Source organism: Mastacembelus armatus, chromosome 4 (assembly GCF_900324485.2).
Source record: "Mastacembelus armatus chromosome 4, fMasArm1.2, whole genome shotgun sequence".
Lineage (NCBI taxonomy): Eukaryota > Metazoa > Chordata > Actinopteri > Synbranchiformes > Mastacembelidae > Mastacembelus > Mastacembelus armatus.
Window position 1 is genome coordinate 26,496,426 of NC_046636.1, and position 24,738 is coordinate 26,521,163.

Genomic DNA, 24,738 nt, shown 5'->3' on the forward strand with positions numbered 1-24,738 from the left:
CTCATGTATATTCAGTCCACGTCATATTCCTATCAGGTCTCAGATTATTTAAGAGACTAATGGGGGACTGGGGGTGTTGCTTTGGCTGGAATGCTGGTTTTAGGGAACCGGAGCTCCCCGGGGGCAGGACCCTGAAGCCTGGAGGGGCAGACACACGGTGGGAGGAAAAGTTGTGTGAAGTTGACAGTGAAGTGGAAAGTTGCTGCGCTCACACTGACCTCCTCCTCCTCCTCCACCTCCTCCACCTCCTCCAGCTCCAGCAGCAGAAGATGGCGCGGCGCTGCGGCCGTGCCACGTCTCGGTTGACTGAAGAAATACAAATATTTCCCAGAAAGTCAGCAGCTTCTGCCGTTTGCTTGTGTTTGTGTCTGCTTTTTCCTTCCGCTGCAGAGGCCGGACTGTACACCGCTACTGACCAGATCGTCTTATTAACTCCGGAGAATGTGGATTCGGTTTTGGTGAACTCTTCCGCGGCTGTGTTCGTGGAGTTTTACGCGTCCTGGTGCGGCCACTGCATCGCCTTTTCTCCGATTTTCAAAAGTTTGGCCAGAGACATAAAAGGTTGGTACGGCCCTGCAGCGAGTCACGTAGCTGCAGCTGTTTAGTCACTATGATCAGTCACGGGCGGTGATCCTGCCTAATTTCCACACACTTTAACTTTTGCACTCCCGAGCTCGTGTTATTTACACAGCGAACCAAACAAAACCAGCCGGGGTGGTTGTGTTTTAGGACTGACTGGTGTCTGGCTGTCAACAGGGAGAGCAGCAGGCTGCTTGTGCTAATTAGAGCATGTGATCTAATGAAAGTGTTTTCACTCTCACTCCGTCACATCCTCTGGAGGTTTGTTTCTGCAGCTCACCGACCAAAAGAAATCTCTCAGAGCCCTGAGAATCAACATCCTTCTGCTGAGAGCTGATGGCAGGGAGGCCTGGCACAGTCCTGGGGTATTTCAGTCCTGTGTTCCACTGTCAGTCAGCCAGCAGTGAGGGGGGTGGAGGGGTTCGGTTCTGGGACCCTGCTGAGCTTGTGATTAGACTCCAGGAGAGAGTGTATGCAGATGACACCATGAGCATGTGTGTGTGTATGAACTACAACAAACCAGCTTAGTGGGAAGTAAAATGAGGATCAGTGTGTTTGCAGCAGAAACAGCCTGCACAAACCAGGCAGCAACACTTACACGTTGGCTTACTTTTTTGTTATAAATAAATGAGGGTGTGTTCCTTCATCAATTAAAAACGCTCATTAACTATGGAGGGTTTTTTTCTCCACGTTACCACAGTTCATTCCTTTATGTTGAAATACTGAAATGCCCGTTGGCTTACATGGTATCAGGACAAACTAGCCCCCCCCCTCCAGTGTTAACAGACTGTACTCAGATCAGCAGACTAAATATTTACTGTCTTTATTTAACGTGTGTTCATCAGAGTGGAAGCCAGCTGTGGACCTGGCAGCCATGGACTGTGCTGCAGAGGAGAACAGGAAGGTCTGCATCAGCTACGGCATCAGGGGGTATCCGTCTATAAAGGTAAAGTCTCATGTACGAGGTGTTTGTGCAGGCCCGTGTCGGATTACGGCCTCAGGGCTGATGTTGTTCGGTCACAGATTATATGCGCTGCAATAAATATCTGGGAAGTTAGAACACACGACTAGTCTTAGTCCTGTCACAAAGAAAACAGTTAAATATTGGTCACAGCTGGTGTCACTGCTGTGCTGTGGTTTCCATTAGCATGTTATGTTCTTTGTGATGAGCATTTTCACTATTGTTTGAGTTTCACAGATGAGTAACCAAAAACATCACTGACAAAATATTGAATCACTGAATTTTTTGAAAAACATATTATGTGCAAAACTGACATTTTATTTAATATCTTCTAAACCTCTAAGATAAACTTAGTGAAGCGGTTGTTCTGGTTCTTTTTGTGTTATCTATGTGCTCGTGTGGCAGATACTGTAGATGCTGCACTGTGTGTCCCCTGGTTGCGTGATCAGCAGCCGCGCTGCAGGAACACCCCATGTCAAACATTTACATTTGGAGCATATTTGACAAGCAGCAGTGTTTGTTTAAGCCTGTGCTCTCAGTGCTGCTCCTGTTCCTCCGTCACCCGCTGAAAGCCAACACAACAAAGAGCTCCTTCTTGTTTGAACTCACAATGGAGGTTTAACATCTGCGGCTCATTTCTAACCAGGAAGGATTCGGGGGTCAGAGCGGGCAGAGGGGGAAAGGCTGCCACCACAAACCAAACATTACACAACGCTGATTTGCTTTGCTCTCACATCAGTGTGAGGCCCGTCTCATCTGATCTCACTTCTCTCTCGCTATTTCCTCACCCAAAAACCTCTTTTTCTCTCACTTCCCAGTTCTTCCATGCCTATTCCAAGGCTGATTCCGAAGGAGAGGATTTTGCAGGTATCAGTGCACACTCAGTTAAAGACGCCTTCATGTTGTTCACTTACAGACTCTGCCTCAAAGAGTCTTTGAGAGCAAATGTGCAGCTTTAACAGGTGTCATGAGGAAGATGCACACTAGCTATGTAATGTATCATCAAACTGATAGTCATGCATTTCTCATTTCTTTTATTTACGGCTTTCACGTCCACCAAATATCTCAGTAGCCTGTGTGTTTGCTTAGGCAGTCGCCGATTAGCTTCAGTGAATGATATTCCAGCATGAGAACAAACAGAGAAATAAAACGTCTCTCGACCTGCAGGTTTTCCACGGGATGTTCAAGGTCTTCGCCGCTCGATCATAGACAAACTGGAAACACACAAGGAGCCCTGGGCTCCTGCCTGCCCCCCGCTGGAGCCCACCAGGTTAACACAAAGACCCAGTTCACAAAAAGTGCTTTTCATTCAGTGACAGATGTTGAATGTGTATGTTTTGCTCAGTCCGTGCACTATCAATATAAATAAGTGCATTTTGCATATGTTGTTTTCACAGTGTTGCAGTCTAGAAGCAGAAGTACTGAACTGACTTTCAGTTTGAGTTTAGCAGATTAGTCAGATGTTTGTGGTTAGATATCCTGGAGTGTAAATGTGCTGACCTGCACAGCACGCTGTTTGCTTTTCAGTAATGACATATTATTCTAGTCTTCTCTTGTGTCCTTGTCTTGCTGCTACAGAAACATGTTCCCTTCATTTCATCTGGTCTCGTCAGAAACTGCTGCAGGAAGCCGCATGTTATTTTTTTAGTGGTTTTTAGAAAACACTAAGAATTAACCAGTTTACTAAAGTAAAGTCTGAAAGAAAGAGTCTGATGTAAGTTAAAGGTCCTTAATTAAAGCCTGAGGCACCAACATGTTTCCACTAAGTCTTTATTAAGTCGTCACTACTGGGCCACCCAGACATTTCCACCACATACATCAGTTAATTATGGTGCAGGAAAAGGAAACAGGAAGTGAAGTTTATTTTTGTTTTAGCTTTAAAGAGAAAGTACCGTTGCAACTCATGAATTTTCTTCTTTCATTCTTATTCAGTGATTTTATTATGTAAGACAGAAATTCCTAATTATGACTTTTGTTTTGTTTTGTTTTATCAACCCAAACAATAATTTTAAAGTGGAGATTATGCATAAAATATTGACCAAAAGGAGTAATTCCATTTCATTATCACTTTTTTAAGATAAAATATGTCCATTAAATTGTTTGTTTGATCTGTAGTAGATTGATAGCTGATCGCTTTAAGATTTATCGATGATGTGTGGAGTCTCTTCTAGTCTGATTCACTCTTGTCTGAGAATCCAGTTATGTGTGTTATGAGTTTTGTTTGGTTCCTCTCCCTCCAGCCAAGCGGAGATCGACAGCTTCTTTGACACGAACAATGTTCAACACTTGGCCTTGATCTTCGAGGAAGCTAAATCCTACATCGGCCGAGAGGTAACGGCTTGTGTTTCCGTCAGCCTGAGCTGTTCGTTCCACACAGATAATATGACTTAATTCTCTTTCTAAGTCTCTGTTCTGCGTGTAAGTGCGTCTGCTGTGTTCTTCAGGTAACTCTGGACCTTCTGCAGTTTGAGAACATCGCAGTGCGGAGAGTCTTGAACACTGAGGAGGGTCTGGTGGCCAGGCTGGGCGTGACTGAGTTTCCGTCCTGCTACCTTTATTATCCAGGAGGCAACTTCACCAGACTCAGCGTGTGAGTGTTTAAAAACTGCATTACACCATAGTACTAGTACAGGTAGTACTGATAAATATATGGCGTCTGTGCAGTGTTTAAAAACTGCATTACACCATAGTACTGGTACAGGTAGTATTGATAAATATATGGCGTCTGTGCAGTGTTTAAAAACTGCATTACACCATAGTACTGGTACAGGTAGTACTGATAAATATATGGCGTCTGTGCAGTGTTTAAAAACTGCATTACACCATAGTACTAGTACAGGTAGTACTGATAAATATATGGCGTCTGTGCAGTGTTTAAAAACTGCATTACACCATAGTACTGGTACAGGTAGTACTGATAAATATATGGCGTCTGTGCAGTGTTTAAAAACTGCATTACACCATAGTACTGGTACAGGTAGTACTGATAAATATATGGCGTCTGTGCAGTGTTTAAAAACTGCATTACACCATAGTACTGGTACAGGTAGTACTGATAAATATATGGCGTCTGTGCAGTGTTTAAAAACTGCATTACACCATAGTACTAGTACAGGTAGTACTGATAAATATATGGCGTCTGTGCAGTGTTTAAAAACTGCATTACACCATAGTACTAGTACAGGTAGTACTGATAAATATATGGCATCTGTGCAGTGTTTAAAAACTGCATTACACCATAGTACTAGTACAGGTAGTACTGATAAATATATGGCGTCTGTGCAGTGTTTAAAAACTGCATTACACCATAGTACTAGTACAGGTAGTACTGATAAATATATGGCTATTTATTAAGTTTAGTTGGGACTAATTTGAAGGAGTGTGTCATGTCTTTTATTATAATTATGGCCATGTTTTATGAAGACAGCGTTGGGTTATGTGCGTGTCCAAAATAATATTATCTAGTGACCTACCCACAGTGTTTTTCCTGTTCTTCAGTGTTGTGTTGGCTCTGAGGGCTACAGGTGTATAAAACACCAGCACTGGCACAGACTCACTTTCTGAAGGTTTCATTGTCCACTTCCTTTCGCCCTTAAAATGACAACCCTGCTACGCAAACAGGACCAAGCTGTTAGAGTAACCATGGCTAAACATGAGTCACCTCTTCCAGGATATAACCAACGATGCAGCCACGCTCACGTACTCAGCTCAGTGTCGGAAAGAAAAACAATATAGTTGCCGTTGGTCATGTCTCTACATTCACCGTGGCCTGTGTTCATTAACACAACATGTACTGCAGTACATCTCCATCCTCAGCAGAAACATTTAAAGTAGAGCACCAAAACACCTGTGAACTACAGAAACATCTGTTTTCTAACTGCTTGTCTATTAGGCAGCTAATATTTGTAAAAGCAAGAGGGTGAATGTGATTGGGAGGTTTCTTTTTCTATGTTTCTTGTGTGTGCCGCATACAGATGTATTTGTATATGTGTGTAAGGTCTCAAACTTTTCATTGATTTTGATCCGAGATGCACAAACACCAAGTTTATTCTCCTCAGGTTCCTATTGTTCCACACACAACAACTTTGCTTTTCTGGCGTGAAGCTTCATCGAGTGCTCATTATCTGAACCCTATTCATGAGAATACTTTTAAACATCTGGCCTCTTAATGGGATCAGAGCATCGAAATCGCTCCCATTATTCACTATCATAAAGCGACGCTGATCATTCCTCACCCTGCAAATTCATCTCCTGTTTGTGCCTCTTTGTTTGGCTGTTTCAATAACTTGGCATGCAAAGAGGACTCTTTTTAGATGACAAATGCAAAAAGGAAATGATTTATTGCTGATTTATTTATTCACCCTCCATCTCTCCCCTTCCAACCCCCCTCATCTCCATCACTGTACAGAGGGAGGTTTTTTAATTTCTTGCATGAAAACAATGCCATTGCTTTTCTGGCTTCACCTGCCAAACAAGCCCCAGCCGCACACGGCGACAGATGGCCTCCCATCATCACTGAATGTCTGATTGATCCTGGGAGAGCACAGTGTGCCTGTGAGTGTGTGTGTGAGTGTGTGTGTGTGTGTGTGTGTGTGAGTGTGTGAGAGTGTCAGTGAGTGAGAGAGAGAGAGAGAGAGAAAGCATGCGGGGGCGTATCACATCCGTCATACATGTAATGTGTACTGGTCCCAGGTGAATGCATTCCCTCCCAGCCCACCCTGACGCCTGCCTGCCGGCCCTGGGGGATCTCTGGATGAATGGCTCTCCCTCCACATCTGTACACTCCCACCAGACACGCAGGTGTAATTGAGTCCCTGGCTGGTGTGAGTGAGCGTGGGCTCTGAGTATCCATCCTCCTTATTACCATCCTGCTCCAGTTTCACAATGCCCTCTCTCTCTCTCTCTCTCCCTCTCTCTCTCCCCCCCTTACCCTCTCTCCGTCTGTGACAGAAAGCAAATAAGAGGAGGGTGTGAGTGGTGGAGAGAGAGAGAGAGGGAGAGAGAGCGCATTAATGGTTGCAGTCGCAGGGTTATCACATGGCTAAATGATCAGCAATCTCTCCCTCTCTCTCTCTCTCCCTCTCTCTCTGTTCCACACTACTCTGGCACCAGCTGCCCAGTATTTAAAATGCCTTTCCGTAAGTGTGTAAAATATATGGCCACAAAAAACACAGCTCATAAAACATCTTTAATGGCAGTGGACTGCTGAAACAAAAGATGGGGGGGGAACAGAACAGCACAAGTTCTTTGCAGGATTGGAGCAATGCTCTTAACATATTGCTGTTACATGACCAAACCTGTGGGGACACCTGGACATGAAACTGGACCTCAGAATCCTTTTGGAAATCCATCCAAAACTGCAGGAATTTATACGCTGCTGAAAGCCTCCCCCCCAGGTGTCAGGACTTCACTGCAGGGCTCTGCTCCCATTCACCCACATGTGCATTAGTCAAGTCGACCACTGACGTCTGGTGATTCTCCAGCTCACCCAAAGGTGCTGAATGTATTTGTCAATGTATGTAACATCAAACCTGGAACCAAAGGGAGAATTGTCACAGTGAAAGAACAATGGGCCCTTATCCAAAGTTGGATGCATATTATTGTCTGTAACATTAGAGTGTGCCCAAACTGCACCCTAGACCAGAAGTATATTTATATTTATATTCTCAGTTATATTTGTAACTGTCAGTCTTACCTGTGCTTCTCTCCCACAGCAAAATTGAGGCTCGTAGTTTCTACTCTTACGCCCTCCAGAGGCTGCCGGGGGTGGTGCGTTCAGGGAAGCCTCCACCGGTCTCCACACCTGTGCTCACTGGCAACTCGGAGGAGCCCTGGAGACCCTTCAACAGGTATGAGCAAGATACAAGGCACTAACAGCTAAAGCTTAATGCTGTTTTCTTTATCGTTTCTTTACTTTGCTGTGTGTAAGTTTAATAGTGTGTGTGTGTGTGTGTGTCCAGGTCCAGGGTGTATATGGCAGACCTGGAGTCAGCACTGCATTACTCTCTACGTGTAGAGGTGGCCGCTCACACCGTCGTCAAAGGAGAAGCCCTGATCTCACTCAAGAAATATGTTGCTGTCCTGGCAAAGGTAAAGTCATGAGAGAGACCATCCATGAACACACATGCACAAAATGTGAAACCAAAGGATATACCTGGATTAAGGTTCATTGTTTTGGTTATGAATATTAAACAAGGTGAAATCAAATGTTAAAAAAATCCGTGGGAGAGAAATGTGCAGTGTGAGCACATTGTATTTTAAACTCTATATTCTCTTCTTATTTCAAGGCGCTTCGGTGCATAATAAGCATCTCGTTTACATTTCCTCCCCATTTTACTCCTCTCTGAATGTTATTAGACGCTCGGTCTGAGCTGTCCTTGTCACCAGAGGACACTGTTCCCTGTAAACTGTGACGATCAAGAAAGACAACAAGTTTTGGATGTTTAGGGGCCTAAAGTGGAGAAACAGCAGAAATCGATCTGCCCTTTAAAAAACAAAAAACGGGTCAAATAACAAACATGTTATTAAATAACTCCATGTTATGAAGAGCATCAGGAAGGTGTTGTTACCGCCTGTCACCACTAGATGGAGAGTGAGACAGCAGAATGCTTGTTTGGCCTGAGATGTTTTTATTCCTGTTGTCCATTAGATTATTCCCCAAATTGTCCGAATGAGCTGGTTGTATTTACCCACCAACACGTGCACACTGTTGAAAGCAGAAGTGGATACTAAAGCACAAACCTGCTCATGGGCGTGCTCGTGCCCCCCCCCCACTCGTCACCCACCAAACCTCACAGATACCTGAGACACTGCTCCTCCTCTTCCTCCTCTTCCTCCTCATGCTGTTTCCCTGCTTTTGGTTTTACACAAGTGTCTGGATAAATACCTGTGGCTGTGCCAGACTTCTGTGGCTCACCAAAAACACCCCCACCCTCTGGGTTTTCCAGCTGCCCCTTTACATCTTCTCCTCACTGTTCTCGCTCATCCTCTCCCGTGTCTATTATTCTTTCTTCACATGCTCCCTTTATTCTCTCCCCTGTTCCAGAAACTCTCTCCCACCTTCATGGGTGTGATAACTTTTTCCGTTTTTTTCTGTCTGATCCGTGTGTAATAATAAATCTTTTTTTCCTTTGTTTGCGTTTTTCATCAGCGATGACATGCTCGCTGTGTGCCAGCCAGGCAAACATGTTGTGATGATGAGGCCTGACCTGCCAGACCCGTCCACATTGGCTGTGCACCAGGCTGTCTCACTGGCCCAGTCTGCCACCAATCTCTCTGATTATATCTCACTCTCTAGGGAGGCATTGTAGCAGCCTAGTGTGTGTCCGTGCACGTGTGTGTGTGTGTGTGTGTGTGAGGGGCGTGTGTGTGTGAGGGGCGTGTGTGTGAGCACCGTGGCCTCCCATTAGCTCCAGTTTGTTTAGTCAATAGCAGCAGGTCCCAGTGGTATTTTTAGCCTGTCCCCCTACACCAGAATGGAGCAGGCGCTCAGCGGGGCTTTGTGCAGCTGAGGAGGCGTCATTGTTAGAGCTGACCACGACTCGTGACCGTCCTTATTGACGTGTGCGCTTCCTCTACCGAGAGGTCGAGTCTTTTCAGTCAGTCGGCTTGTTAGGAGCAGTTAATGTAACGCCAGGAAGTAGTTTGTGAAACTGGGTGACGAGAGTGGATGGAGATCCTCTTGAGTCCTGTCAGGTGTAAATAGGTGTAATACAAAGGATGATTAACGCTGTGTGTTTGCATTTAGCTTTATGTGATGTCATATATGAGGGGGATCACATTATTGGTGATTAGCTGCAGAACTGACCTCACTGTTAAACCGTCCTGTCGTCTGAATCACTAACTCTGACACCTGAACGTCACACGTGAGTCATGTGATTAGATCAGAGTGAAAGTGACTCGGCGTTTGATGCTGGTCACACGTTTCCTCAGCCATGAGGCACTTCTTCAGTTTTACTGCACCTCAGAGTTAGTGCAGTGTGTTTACGTCCATGAGGGTGTGTGTATGAGCCTCGCAGTGTGTGTGGTCGGAACAAACTAATGTGTAATTATCGATGTGTCAGTTTGATGATGTGATCAATCATTTAGTTTTTAAAAATTGTCCATAAATTGTTTCTTTGCTTTTGACCCCAGTCAAACATGTAAACATGCAGTTTTTATTTTCTACACACAGTCATAATTTTGCTAGATGTGCTGTCTTGTCAGGGTGATGTCGGATTAATGAATCTCCTACATGTATGTGAGGATTAAAAACGTGGATCTTGGGAAGCATGAGAGCATTAAAGTGAGGTTTGGAAGGATTAAACCTCTATCCTGCTTTTCTTGAAAGAAGCCCTTCAGCCCAAAGGGGACAAAGGGGGCAGGGGACATACATTGACAAAGAATTACTGGGGGGTGGGGACATGATGTACACAAACAGTTTTTTTAAACCAAAGATGCCCCCTGTTTGTGTAATTACAGACCATATTGCTGTTTTAATAAGCGACTCCCACGGCGTCAGTTGTCTTGTTTGGTTGATTTCTTCTTTTTGTTCTTTCTTTCTCTTCAGTGGCAGCTAAAAACAAGTCAGTGTGTGTGTGTGTGTGTGTGTGTGTGTGTGTGTGCGCGTGTGTGTTAACGTGTGTGTTAACATGAGGTTTTCCCGGTGCACCATCCCCCCCCCCGGTTGATTGAAGTTATTACCAGGGGGCTTCACCCCTGTCTTCTCTCCGGGCCTGGCCTGGTCTGCCCCGTTGCAGCCAACAGATGCTTCCCTCTCGGGACCCTCGCCACAAGAAGCTTGTGGTTTCTCAAGTGCTGCTGATACTAATCGGATCGGGGATGACATATTGCCGAGGTGAAGGAGATTGTCATGGTCCAAGTGGGATTGGGGCAGTAGGGGTACGAGGGGGACGTGTGTGTTTCTTAAGCCGGGGAAAAAGAAATGTAGAGGTGGTCAGTGTCATATTTAGCTGATTTTTCTCTTGCTGTTATTAAACACTGCAGTTTTAGTTTCATATCAAATGCACATAACATTTATTTTGGCTTTATACTATTCAACATTATTTAATCTGCTGAGGAAATGTCTAATTGTCACGCCGGCTGACAGGCTGACCTGCTGTTGTGTGGCACATAACGCAGCATCGTATCAGCACAATAAATGGGGCATCGTTTCTAACGTTTTGAAGCGATTAATGTCTGATATGTTTGATATGTTGTAAATAAAGTGACGGATTTACTGGGCAGCAGTGATGACCAGGACCAGGAGGGTTAAAGAAAGATGCAGAACATAATTACAGATAATGTCTGCACCTTTGATGATTTATTTTAAAAGTTGAACCTCTTTGTGTTGCTCCACAGCTACCACACACACACACACACACACACACACACACACACACACACACACACACACACACAGAGCTCATGAATAGTGTTAGACTAAGCCCATTAATGGGGAACACCTGTGTTTTCTCTTCTGGTTAAATTCATGTGGCTGTTTAATGAGCTTTTGGGACTGGGTAGCATTCAGACTCCAGATCCAAACCTAAACCTGTTACAGTAAATCAGCCTGAGCAGATACACCAGAGGCCTCTGGCTGCTCGCCACAGGCCACCTATGGTATCTGTGTTTAACTTGTGTTATACTGTAAATGGTATTCACTTTTATTATTTACTTGTAATGATTATCATACTTGTAATTGTTATATGAGACTAATTGATATTTAGATTTAATCTAAGAACTATAGTCTATATATGCTAAATCTAGGAACTTTAAAGAAACTTTAAAACCACATTTGGAGATGAGCTGGTTTCACCGGGGCAGCAATGTTGTGACAAATAATCTCTGAGCAAAACATTTTGAGCTGTTTAGTAGAAAACTGGAGAGAAGAGTGAAAGCAGAAGCTGCAGATGGTCCAAATGTTCTGGTGTGGGAGGAAGGACCCGGCCCAGGGTTGGCCTGGGTCACATGACTGGGCTTTGGTTAAGTTTAACACACAGATCCTGTTAGAAGGTGATGAATAAGCAGCTGGGCCGGAAAGGCCGGCGTGTGTTTGAGCGCCAGCGTGCGCAGGTGTTTTTAGCTGAACAGATGGTGGAGGCCAAATTAAAACGACTCAGCACTGCAGTTCAAAAGAGATCCACATGTTAGAAAGACGTGGCTGTAGCTCTGCTCTCTCTCACATTCAGCACATTTTACCTCCGTGTTTCTCTGACAAACAGAGGAGTGAAGTTACCAAGGAAGTGATCTGTTTGTCCTGCTGTTTGAGTCTTGGAAAAAGTCCTGATCCCTGTAATGTGTCTATTTCTGAGAAACAGGACCATTATCATGAACTGTTCCACAGAGAGGCTTACTGTAAGAACAGGAAGCACGTTTCACAGAAACGTTTTAAAGCCTCGACCCGTCAGTTCACCCAAGGCATCAGCTGTGTCTTTTGTCAGTTCTGTCTGTGTAACGACACGTTTGTCTGTGTCTGTCATCACTGGTCTCAGACGCCCATCAGCTGGATTTCCTCTTTCCCTCCGTGTACCTGCCTCTGGTCGTTCCCCCTCTATCGTGTTTCCTCGCGGCGGTGGGTGTTGCCATGGCGATGCTAGTCTGAAAAGACGTAAACACACAACAGGAGAGAGCTTAAGTGTAGACGCTGGTTGTTGGCGGGTTAGGAAATGGATCCTAATGGAGGAGGAGGCTTAAGCTCGGCTGTTGTCACGTTTTCTGAGATTCTTTGAAAGTGCTGAGAAGGAAAAACACTCAGACCACAACGTTTGAGCCGCATGTGCACAACATTGTCAGGGATGGCAACTGCTAATCCGGGCTTTAGGTTTTCTGGCTTGATACAGTGTGGTGTTATTATTGACTGGGACAAAACAAATAGTGATGCAAGACAGTGATTTGATTTGGTTCAACGATTTTGGCTGTTAAATTGTGTCTGGACATCAATATTAGAAATAAAATCTTGGAAACAGAAGATACTAATAGTTTCATATGCTGAGTGAGCCAGTACTTTAGTCCACTTCATAAATCATATTTACAGAACAAACCCCAACTCTCTCACACAAGTGGGTCACTGGTGCATCATCATCATTATAACAATCTGCGGTTTCTTTTCAGTAAACTTCACCTGGAGCTGAGGTGATTTATTCGTTAAGCACTTACTGGAGTGACAGATTTAAACCTGAAACCTTAGCAAAAAATGCCAAAAATTAATAGTCAGTGATCAGAAAAATCATCTTCAGCTCCTGTTTCAGCTAAAGGGAGGACGGAGCCTCCAGTGTGATGAGTGCAGCTTATTTTATATTGTCTGTGGTACGTTACATACTTTACCAGTCGTCCTTGGGTGTTTGTCTTTCAGTTCTTTCTCTCGTTTGTCTCTGAACCAGTGAACGTTTTTTCATCTCATTCCACAAACTGTAACCGAAGGATGGAAAAAAACTGATAATTGAGAAAATGACTGAAAAATGAATCATGAATCTTCAGTTTCAGTTTTTTTTTTATTACACCTGGTCTGCACCATAAGCAAGTTAAGATCTTTTCCTTCTGCTCTGCTGTTTTCTGTCTGCAGTACTTTCCAGGACGCCCTGTGGTGAGGAACCTGTTGAAGTCTGTCGACTCCTGGCTGCAGAACCAGACTAGAGATGAGATTTCCTATGAGGCGTTCAAAGACATACTGGATAACTCGGCACAGGTGAGTCAAGGCAGAGACACACACACACGCACACACACTTTGACCTTGTGTATTGATATTGCAGTTCACCTGCTGTTCGCTCTCGTCTGTCAAACCAACAACAAACTCAGTTTTTGCCTGTCCTCCATACGTGGGTTCCAGAAACGCGATGTCCATTAGTTCTGCATTGAGAAGTACATTAATGCAAATTTTTAAAAAAAGGACAAAGCTCGTCATCTGACCAAAAAAAAAAAGCCCAAAGGCAACGCTGTGATGAAGTATGACCTTGAAAATATACACAGTGTGAGTACAAGGTAAAAATCTCGACATTTGAGTGTGTACTTTGTTCTTGTCCCTGTGCCAGAACATACAGCTGAAAATCTCCGTGCTGTTGTCTTTGGATTGAAGCCTGCATGCCTCCAGTGTACGGCAAATTGAAAGAGTCACTTACTTACATCATTAGCTTTTAGCAGAGAAATCAATGGATCAATGAATCAATGGGAAGGTATGAATAGACTTTGCCTCGGAGGAAATGGACTGTGCAGAAACACACACACACACACACACACACACACCCTGAATCTCTACTATTGACATGTGAGTAACCCTGTCAATCACGGCAGTGATGGCAACACAGTGCGGCGAGAGAAACGACTTTATGTCAGAGAAAATATGTTGTTGGATTCAAGTGAGGCTCGTGGTTTGAGGTCTGGATAGCTTCTGTTCATTAGCGGAGGGCTCAGCCATTAACCTGAGATTGACTTCATATTGATCAGGAAAACTACATGAAACAGCTTTCATTAAGTTAAACAGGTTGAGACACTCAAGAGACTTGACTCGACTTTTTAGAGAAGTTTCTTTTTTTTTTTTTAATAGTTTCATTAAAGAGTAAAGCTGGTGTTTTTCTGTCGTGTTATTATTTCCAATAAATACCATGAAAAGTCCAGCTTCTCTTTTCACCTCGAGCCCATTCATCCCTACTGAAGACAGAAAACTACACAGAACTTCTTTGCCTTCCAGGGGGAACGTTGTGAAGAAAGAGTGTTGGTGCCTGAATTAATTTTCAAAATAAACACACTGAGTCAGCCTCTAAGAAGAAGATAATGAAAAGAAACCTTCTCCTTTCAAAATAAGAAAGAAAGAAATAAGAAATCTGGAAAAAAAAACCCATCCTAACTCTAATACATGCTAGATACCTACTCAAAATATACATATTTATAATGAATAGTACAGATTGAAATTATGTGCAGCATCAATCAATAGACAGATCGATTCTCAGAAAGAGGCGCTGAACAGGTTGGGCAGTAACGACTTCCTGTGGCCTGTGGTGCATCGTGGGGGAATGAGTCTCTGGCTGAATGTGCTTCTGTGGCTGAGCAGCACATTTCTGAGAGACGGCGTGAAGAATATCGTCCTGACGCTGCTGTCGGAGAATATCACCAACACGATTGTCTGAAGTTTTATTTTTTAATAAAACTGTAATTTGTGCTTGTTTTTATTTCAGTCTCCAGATGCTGCTCTGCCCGAAGGGGTGAGGTGGGTGGGCTGTCAGGGCTCACAACCCCACCTCAGACGCTACCCCTGTGGGGTGTGGACTCTCTTCCATGTTCTCACTGTCCAGGCCAAGAACACCAGAGGCACAGGTACACACACACACACACACACACACACACACACACACACACACAGATATACAGGGTTTGTATTGCTGCGAATGAAAAGGCCATTGAGGGGCTTTGTCAGGATTTGTAAACAAATTATCAGAGGAATGTTTTCACCGATCTACCAGCGAACAGGGAAAAGTTGTAACACACGCTCAGAAACACAAATATCTGGAACAGTCGAGTTTTCACCAGAACACTTGGAGTTTTTCTTCAGTGTCTCGTCACTTTGTCACAATTAAACCTGAGCCTAATTGTGACTGTGTGAAAAGGGATTATGTTAGATTAGTGGAATGTGAGTGGTTAATAAAACAGGCAGATGACCAGAGGCTCCTGTACTGGCAGGGACGTTAATCTCCCACCAACAGAAACACACACACACACACACACACACACACACACACACACACACACACACACACACACACACACACACACAGAGGTTAATCCTGAGGTTTATGGACCATCATGTGACCTGCAGATGGACTGGCCAAAAAAAGGGACGTCCATCTGGCCCCCCACAGACCACCAGGGTAATGGGTGGATACACACACGTTACAGTACTGACCAGAACATAGACGTCCATTAATTCCCATTCTCTCATTGTGTATATTATTAGAGATGTTAACACATTAGTAAAGGTTTGTCTACAGACCAACACACGCCCATCCTTGTTTACATAAACCGCACACACTGTCAGTGCGGTTCATCTGAAGGTCCTGCTGAGTTGAGTTTGTGGACTGTTGGACGTCCTGAGATAACAGCCTGGCCACCATTCACACAGTGTGTTAACTGGCTTTAATCTCCAGATTGGGTTATCCCCTTGACATAGATAATTCATCTCAGTATGGGGTTAACCCAGCTCCCTGCAGCTCCCTGCAGCTCCCAGCCCACATCACCGTGGGAATCCAGGAGGCTGTGGACCTGCGCTGCTGTGAGTGAGCGTTCAGGCTGCAGTTCAGGTTTCCAGTACTTTATAATGTGCAGTAACATCCGTTCTGATGAAAACAGCGGCACCCAAAGGTGCTCATTGCTCTTAAATACACCACAGCTGCAGAAGATAAAGGCTTGAATCAGCTTGTTAGGACGACAGAAGCTGCATTTGAGCACCAGACAGAAAAGTTGTGCAGTTTATGCCTCATTTTTTTACAGTGCAGACATTCAAGTCCCGTTCTCATGCACATATAGATACTTCAATATTGTTCTAACATCAACTTTAAAAATGTGCAAACTGTTCCTTTAATGTTCTGAATCGGACTAAATTGGTCAAATCGGGGCAAAGATCGACGTGTGTGCCTGGTCACCTCAGGAAGGACTTGGTGTTATTGATTTTATTGTGGTGTACAAAACACACTTTTCATCGTGGTCACAGCTGAACAAACGTCATTTCCTTCTCCTGCAGATCCTAAGGAGGTGCTCATGGCGATGAGAAACTACGTCCACAGCTTCTTTGGCTGCAGGTCATGTGCTGAGCACTTTGAGAACATGGCGATGGAGAGTCTGATGGAGGTGGACACGTTTTCATCAGCTGTCCTGTGGCTGTGGTCCAGGCACAATCTAGTCAACAACAGACTGGCAGGTATTGTAGTGGGCAACACCGGCACCGTTACCTACCACATCACCACCGTTACATCATTTCTTTGAATGGTCCTTTCTGGGGTGCGCTTGTTTCTAAAGAGGTGTCTTTCAGATTCCAGCGTAGCAGCTGTTTTAGCATCATTAGCTTCCACAGTGTGATGTATTTCTCAATGAAGCAAACTACTGTATGTGGGCGGGATTTAAATCAAATCTGTCACATGTGATTGGATCACGTCGGTGTGGGCAAAGCTGAAACGTAGAGCTGCCTGCCGACCTCCACCTACACCTCCCTCACCTGTGATGTTAGGCGTGGAGGAGGAGGACACGGGTTAAATTAATAATAAACACACCCCTGACCCATGATACCACTCTGCTAGTCATTCTGATTGACAGGTTAGTCCCTGTATATGCTTAACTAGACCCCCCTAATCACATCACCCAGAGTATAAGCTTCTTTGGTTTATGGCAAGAGATAACTGAAGCATCAGTATAAGAGAATAAGCACCTTAAAAATGTCACCTCGGTCTCTGAGAAATGATAACGGACGTATTTCATTTTATTCAGTGTGTGATGAATGTGAAAGGTGTGAAGGAAGCGGTTCCTCGTGGACACTTAGTCCCATAATATGACTAAGACGTTATCAGGGGGTGAGGAAGGATGTATCCTCAGATCAGACACCAGCTGTTCCCCCAGTCTTAGTCTGCTTCTGACTCGCCCATTTTCTCCTGAGCCCCCTTTACCATTTTCGGTTCTTCTCACACCCGTATTTTGATCCCCCCCATTACCCTGTTGTCCCCCCACTATCACCAATTTCTTATTTATCTGCCCTCACTTGTTACCCCAGATCCTGCCTCCTTTGAGTCCTGTACCCCTAAATCCAGCCCTCGGCTTCAGGATTTGTTTCTTCCGTGAATCTTAACCTGTCCCTTAGCTCATCCATTGAAATGGGACTAATTCTGCATATTCACCCGTTTAATAATTCTCAGGTTTGACCAGAAACAAGAATCTTTACATTTTTGATTTTGTGCGAGATTATTTTTCTGGCATTTCTATTTATTCTGCTCATTCCCAGCTGCTGTCTTTTCTTGTTCTGCATATTAATTATTGTTTTTTTCTCTTCTCTCTGTGCTGTATCAGCATATCACATTTCTTCACATCAGTCACGGCTGTGCTAAATAGCTCCTAAGCGTCCCCTCTCCCTTGTCTGTATTCATATGATTTTATTAGGCACAGCGCTGTCATTATCAGTCCACTTTGTTAAATCACTGTTTTGTTTGTGTTGACTGGCCCCTCATCTGTCTCGGGGACAGATTGTGCCCAGAACAGCAGGGGCCAGAAGGACGCCCATCCCTGCATGTGCCTGCTCCCCAAACACTTAAACACTCTCGTCATCCGTCCCCCTTCCCTCTCTTCCTGTGTCTGTCTCTTTCTCTTTCCACTCACCGTCCCCTGGGACTCATGTCCTCTGCTTGACAATTAATAGTGAGGGATCCTCGCAGGATGGGTCCCCCGGGAGCCAGCCCACACACAAGCACACTCTATTCCCAAGGTATTGTGTGACAGCAGGTGGTCCAACACCGCGACACAAGCCGCACACGCCTCCCCTTCTTTCACCCCTCCCCAACACACACACACACACACACACACACACACAGATTTTCCAAGCGTGGGTCAAGTTGTGGCGTGTGGCAAGGAGTTAGTCATGGTGGAGGGTGAGTGGGGTCTCTCAGGGGATGGGGGCGGGTGACTCGGAGGGGTAGAGAGGGCGGCGCTGAGGGTTTGACTGTGTTTGTAGCAATGAGTGGCAGCATGTCCCTGAGGAGAGCACACTCCATCCCTGCATCCACTCAACCCCTCCTCTCCCCTTTGCCTGAAGTGGAGCTCTTTAGCAGGCCTCCCCGCCCCTCCTTTCAGGAGCAGCCGTGCATGAAAGAGCAGCTATTTGTAAAGCGGACGAACAATTAATTTAGCTGGCAACAAAAAGGCCCCAGGGCCCTGGACCTCTCACGGCGGCAGAATTAAGACTGGTGGCAGCTCAGTCCTGTTGCTGCTTGTCAACAAGCCGAGACTGAGTCACATTTCTACAGACAAATCGGCACAGCTGCAGCAGGCCTGGTGCCTTCAGGACTCTGCTCACATGGGCTGTGCTTTTAGCGGTGAAGTGGAATTTATTGGGCTCATTTGAACATTTTCATTATTACTGCAGATACAGTTGCTGGACCGTGGTACAAATATTAAATAGGATGTTGATATAAAAAAATATTGGGATAATATAGGTTTTTTTTGTGAGCAGTATATATACAGTATAAATATTACAGAAACAATGTGTTATTGTTTCTGTAATGAATTAATCAACATTATTTGGAGGTTGCACCAGTTTTGCTTGTGTCCTTCTATTATTAAGACCTTATAATAAGTCTGGTGTGCAGTCTTTGTACTAAACTGGGGGCTGGATCTGAGAATCATTAACACAGACTCCACTTTCCATTATTTCATATAGACCATGGAAAGGACAAGTGTCCTGGCTGCCACAGACACATCCAGTTTAAAAAGTCCAGTTAAAAATATAAAGATATAGGACTGAATATAAAGGGAAGAGCTGGAGGGAAACTCCTTGTAATTCTTCTTTACATATGGACAGTGAAAATACATCAAAATATCTTAAATTCTCATTGCATTTAAAAATAATACCAGCACTGAGCAATATAATCTGCTGTGACATTTATCTCCAAAGAGGTTATTACTATAACTGTTGTCTAAACACACTCCCAGCCTTTAGTTAAATAAAATATATCAGATTGGCAAAATGTTGATTTATATCAGGATTTAACTGATCGAAGAAGATCTAACCAAAATAATGACCGATTGGATGTCTGGCCTTTTATATTTTGATGTGAGCATCAAAAACTCAACATTAATCCTGTCATACAATAAACAACATAAACTCCTGCATTAGCTTTTGTCTCAATTATTAAAATGAGCACACGTCTGACATCAGCTGCACATCAGCAGTCGTGATGACTCCATAGGCCGCACAGTGTAGGTGATCCTCACTTAGAGAATTAGCGCTGAGGAGGCTAGTTTGACGTGCTGAACGATACATATTTATACTTGATGAATATGTATGCACAGCGGTGATGACATCTCTGTGACAGGCCATTGTGGCAATCTCAATATGGCTGCTGTGGCTAATGTCACCCTGGATGCAAAAACGTGGCGAGCTGATTAGAATATTGAAAGACATGTAAGACGTGTGTGTGTGTGTTGTGTATGTGTGTGTGTGTGTGTGTGTGTGTTTTTGGCTGGTACAACTTCAACTCTGAGGGTTCTGACTTAGTTTCAGGGTTGGGCTTGGAGTTTGGCTCTGGGTCGGGTCTGGGGGTTTGGTTGGTTCAGTTATGGTGAAATGCTTTATGCCACTGAGTGTCCTCTCAACTATAGTAAGGCCAGTGAGCGTGCGCTCTCACCTGCTGAGATGTGGAAAAGCCGCACGATAAATGGATGCAGCCTTTATGTAAAGTACTGCATGCAGAGTACGTACACACATGCATATGACTGAGATTAATCTTGAGTGGCGGGGAGAAGTAGCAGGGAGTGGGGATGGAGGTGATGGAGGATGTAAATTGACAGTGCTGTAAAGTGACAGACCGGCTGCTGCTCTGCGTTTTTTCCTCTGTTTTCCTCTCTCTCACACACACACACACACACACACACACACACACACACACACACACACACACACACATACACAATAGCCTGTTGGGTGACAACAAGCAATTTATTACTAGATGCTGCCCTGTGTGTGTCCTTGCAAAGTGTGTCCATCTAAACCTGTATTTTTTGTGTTGGCATTTCTCTGCCATTCGGGTTTGCATGGATGGAGAGTGTGTGAGAGTGTGTGAGAGTGTGTGAGAGTGTGTGAGAGTGTGTGAGAGTGTGTGAGAGTGTGTGAGAGTGTGTGAGAGTGTGTGAGAGGGTGTGAGAGGGTGTGAGAGGGTGTGAGAGGGTGTGAGAGGGTGTGAGAGTGATGAGAGGGTGTGAGAGGGTGTGAGAGGGTGTGAGAGTGTGTGAGAGGGTGTGAGAGGGTGTGAGAGTGATGAGAGGGTGTGAGAGGGTGTTAGCAGGCAGCGGCTACATAAAAGAAAACACGTTAAAGGAGAAAGTTTTTAATTCATTAAAAAGGCAGAACCCCTCTGAGGTTTCTGTTGCTGTCATGTTCAATTTGGAGATTGGACTTTGCTTTCAAAGGTGTTTGAGGGGGACAAGACAGGTGGCCCAGTGCACCGAGGTCCACTCCCTGAAAACTGTGTGTGTGTGTGTGTGTGTGTGTGTGTGTGTGTGTGTGTGTGTGTGTGTGCGTGTGTGTGTGTGTGTGTGTGTGTGGAGGGGGGGGGCTGTCCACTTTAGCCACATCTATTATCTCACCACCCCTCCCACTGGGACATCCCAGAAGCCCATTGATCATTGTTAGACCCTGTCATACACTCACTCACACACACACACACACACACACACACACACACACACACAATAATATCAATCCGTAGATTACATGCACACAAACACAGATGATTTACATATACACACTTAAACACATACATACACATATGCATATAGGCACTTAGCTTTTACGAGCACTGTGACAAGATCAAATGGGTTCAACGCAGATTGCATCCAGTCCTCAAAGCACTTACATCCTCAAGTCAATGCAGCAACACGGATAATAAAAGAAACAACAATAGATGAAGCAACTGACTGGAAGCTTCAGGCTGTGTGGTTACTGTACCTGCTCTGAATCCTGGCCCATTCGACATACTCTGACCTTTTATAGTAGTTACTGTAAGTTAGCGAAGGATTCAATAGTGAGAAAGACTTTGACAGAGTCGTACCAGTGAAAGAAGGAGGCCTGTTTAGGTCCTGTATAGTACTGAACATTATTGTCTTCATTCCTGCATTCAAAACAAAAGTCCAGTTCTCATGGTGCTATTTGTCTCGTGGAACATCCAGTGAAAATCTGGACAAAACAGATCGAAGATAATCTCAACAACCGAAGAATAAATCTACTTGATGTCTGTGAACGCACCAAACGTCTGTAAACCCACAGCAACTCACTGTTTCCAGGACAAAGCCGGTCCAAATATTTGCTAAGGGATCCGGGAAAGAAAGTACTTTATACTGTACACGGTGTGTTTAGGGTGGTTAGTGTGGAGCGATTCATCACCTTGTAAAGCATCAGGGCATTATTCTTTTTGCTCCTGTATTACTGTCTGCTTGATCTACCCTCTGCTGAATTATGGCGCTGTCCAATGCAGTAAAACCTGTTTGTGTTTATCTGTCCAGGTGCACTGAGTGAAGACCCCAACTTCCCAAAGATCCAGTGGCCTTCACCAGAAATGTGTCCAGCCTGCCACGCGGTGAAGGCGAACGGGGATCACAGTTGGATTCAGAAAGAGGTTCTCCCCTTCGTCCTCTCCTACTTCTCCTCCAGCAGCATCCTCACAGGTGCCCACAGGCTTTCAATCCATATGTTTCTCAAGCTGCTTAGATGATTTCACCAAAATGGAGAAATATATTTTTGGATCTTTCTACCTGCCTTTGAGGGCTGACACGCTAAATTGAGCCTGTCTTTCTTTTCCTTTTCCTGTCAGACTACCTTGAAGATGAAAGTCAGGTCCTAGCAAAGCAGAGGGAAAAACATGGCCGCCAGCAGGTAGCTGTGGCAGCTCAGAAACGGGTAGAAAGGGAAACTAAGGAGACCTCGGAGCACGTGATGCGTCCTCTAACGTCACAACCTGCAGAGGAAGATCAGGAGGAGTTGCTGGATGAAGCAGTGGCAGATGATGAAGAGGAAGGTGGGGAGGGAGCAGCAGCAGCGGCGGATGAGTTAGGTGGTAAGACATCTGAGCCGACGCCCTGGGTCAAACCGGAAATTAAGGTGGATCGGGGACGGTGGCGGGCCCACAGGAAGCCGAGCATCGTGGGGATGCGGATGCGGGATGTGCAGGAGGACATCGTGGATCTCGACTCTTTCGTCAACCAACACTACAAGGCCAAGGTGCTGCAGGTGGCCTCCTCAAGCCGGGTCAAACCGCGCACCCTGCAGAGGAAGGAGGAGCAGGAGCCGGACCCAGGACTCAGGATGCTGGGCCTGCAGCCGTTGGATGCAGACTTTGAGCTGGACATAGGGCAGCAGAGAAAGAGGCTACAAAAGAGAGAACTGACAGGCCAGTACACCTCTGACGAGGAGCTGAGCCACAGGGGACGCTGGATGTCTGTACTGAGCATCGGGTTCTCCAAAGTGGACATCAGCCTGTGTGTCGTTCTTTATTTTCTGTCCTCTATGTGTCTTCTTGCCATGTACCTTTTCTTCAAAAACCGCCTCAGACTACGGCGAGCTAAGTTAGCCCTGCCCTGAACCAAAGAGTCTTCTGGCCTCCAGAACTTCTCATGCAGCGTCTGACCTGTGGAAGATCTGTGCATGTACTGTAGACATTTCCATAAGTGGGTGTCTGTCTAAGGATAAACAATTGTTTTTGATTCTGTTTTACCACTTATGAATTTAAACCCATCATTAGATGAATTGAGTTTATTTTAATTTATATGAAATTAATGCAACAAGCTTTGAATTGAATTGAATAAGTTGTGGTTTATTTGAGTTTTTATTGAGTTTTAACATTGTGATTTCTTCAGTTTTACTGTAGCAGCAGGACTAAGTCCTCCTACAGAACATTCCTGTGTGCTATGACCTAATTATCACTTTGGTGTGTTTTTGGTGTGTTTGCATCACAAACCATTTGAATCAGTTGAACCAAATATGTGTCTTTAATGACAGATGAGCTCTTTTGTCTCTGCAATTGCACTGGGATTTTTTTTTTTCTTTGTTTGTTGCATTTCTATGAATCTCAACCCTTAAAGTCTTTAGAGGATTTTTAAAAGCTGGTGTGGGACTGACAGTTGCAGCTTATTGTTGGACACTGTGACAGGACCAGCAGGTCCACAGATGCACATGTTCACACTGGACACGGTTTAACAATAGGCGGCGTTTGTTTTTGCCTGTCGTCCGTGATGTAAAGCTTCTGCTGGTCATCTAAAAAAAAAATGTTTTTCTGTTTACTTCTTTGCTTCTGCTTAAATCAATAAAATTATTTTTGATAAGAGGTGTTTGCTCAGTATTGATCAAATAGGCCACACATGTTTTTATCCATGTAACAGAGAGTTTGCAGAGAAGGTCTGAACCTTAACACCATCTGTATTGTGTCTAATCTGTCAGAATATGTTGACAGAACCACTCATTCATTCCAGATATGGGAAGAACATGTTTCTGTTTTTGTGCCTTTGTTTTGATCAAGACTACCAGGACGTGAGGCAAGTACCAGCAGGGTGGTGCATGTAGAAACGGGAGGTTAAAGCGTCCAAGGTTGAAGGAAAAAGCCTGTTGCCATCTGCTGTGCAGCGCAAGCTAAATCCTAACAATTTCATTGGGATTATAGCAAGTGAGTAATCCAGCTTTCCTTTAGGACTAGAGGGAGAGATTACCCTTGAGGATTAGCTCCCTGCAGATAATAAACTTTATTAAAACGCAATCGGCTTTCGTGGGGCTTCTTCCCTCCTCACACAGTAGGAGGTGGCAGCAGCAGCAGGGGCAGTAAGGGTGGATGAAAGAGGCAGCAGTGAGGGTGATGGTTAGATGGATGGGTGGAGGACAAGGGTTTGATGACATCTGGATTACAACAATCCCATCTGAAGGACAACCAATGCTTGATCTTGAGCGTTTCCTGGAACATTGGCTTGAATTCCCTTGACTCCTGCCCTTTTACATCCAACCATCCTCTGGGTCTCTCACACACACACACACACACACACACACACACACACACACACACACACACACACCTCATCCCAAACCCCACTCGGCCTCTTTATCCAAATCACATTTTCAGCATCAGCATTATGACAGTTTTTGATGGTGAAATAGTAGAGTTAAGGCAGTCGATTCCTCACACACACACACACACTCACACACAGTGGGACAATAGGCTGATTAATAGCCTTACATTAAAGCAGAGGAGCATCAAGGCTGAGCAGCTGTGGTTGTGTGACTTAATCAAACTCTCAGATACTTTGAATTAGACCCTCAGTGACACATTATGATTGCCAGAATGGACTGAGAAAAGCACCGTTTGTCACAGGGAAGTCTCTGCATGTTATTTATGCTCTTTTCAAACATTATCCAATATATCATCTGACAAATTTTAATAGCTGCTCTGTTTTTCTTAGTTGGGAAAGTGTCAAACTGAAGGAGGAATTATGTGCCC

General features: G+C 44.6%; 1 protein-coding gene across 1 annotated transcript; it reads left to right on the forward strand.

Moving 5' to 3' along the window:
• The first annotated feature begins 64 nt into the window (after positions 1-64).
• qsox1 (quiescin Q6 sulfhydryl oxidase 1) lies at positions 65-23,578 on the forward strand. The gene is made up of 13 exons (XM_026305344.1): positions 65-561; positions 1,425-1,525; positions 2,359-2,407; positions 2,708-2,810; positions 3,781-3,871; positions 3,985-4,130; positions 7,255-7,389; positions 7,501-7,630; positions 13,083-13,205; positions 14,689-14,827; positions 16,248-16,424; positions 21,764-21,925; positions 22,072-23,578. The coding sequence occupies exons 1-13, from the start codon at positions 270-272 to the stop codon at positions 22,836-22,838; spliced, it is 2,415 nt and encodes an 804-aa protein (XP_026161129.1). The 5' UTR covers positions 65-269; the 3' UTR covers positions 22,839-23,578.
• Positions 23,579-24,738: the final 1,160 nt, after the last annotated feature.

Bases quoted from the DNA above. Each gene is read 5' to 3' on its own strand.
- qsox1 (XM_026305344.1), top strand. From the start codon at position 270: ATGGCGCGGCGCTGCGGCCGTGCCACGTCTCGGTTGACTGAAGAAATA. The intron at 562-1,424 runs GTTGGTACGGCC...TGTGTTCATCAG, and splicing joins TTTGGCCAGAGACATAAAAG to AGTGGAAGCCAGCTGTGGAC. The intron at 4,131-7,254 runs GTGAGTGTTTAA...TCTCTCCCACAG, and splicing joins AACTTCACCAGACTCAGCGT to CAAAATTGAGGCTCGTAGTT.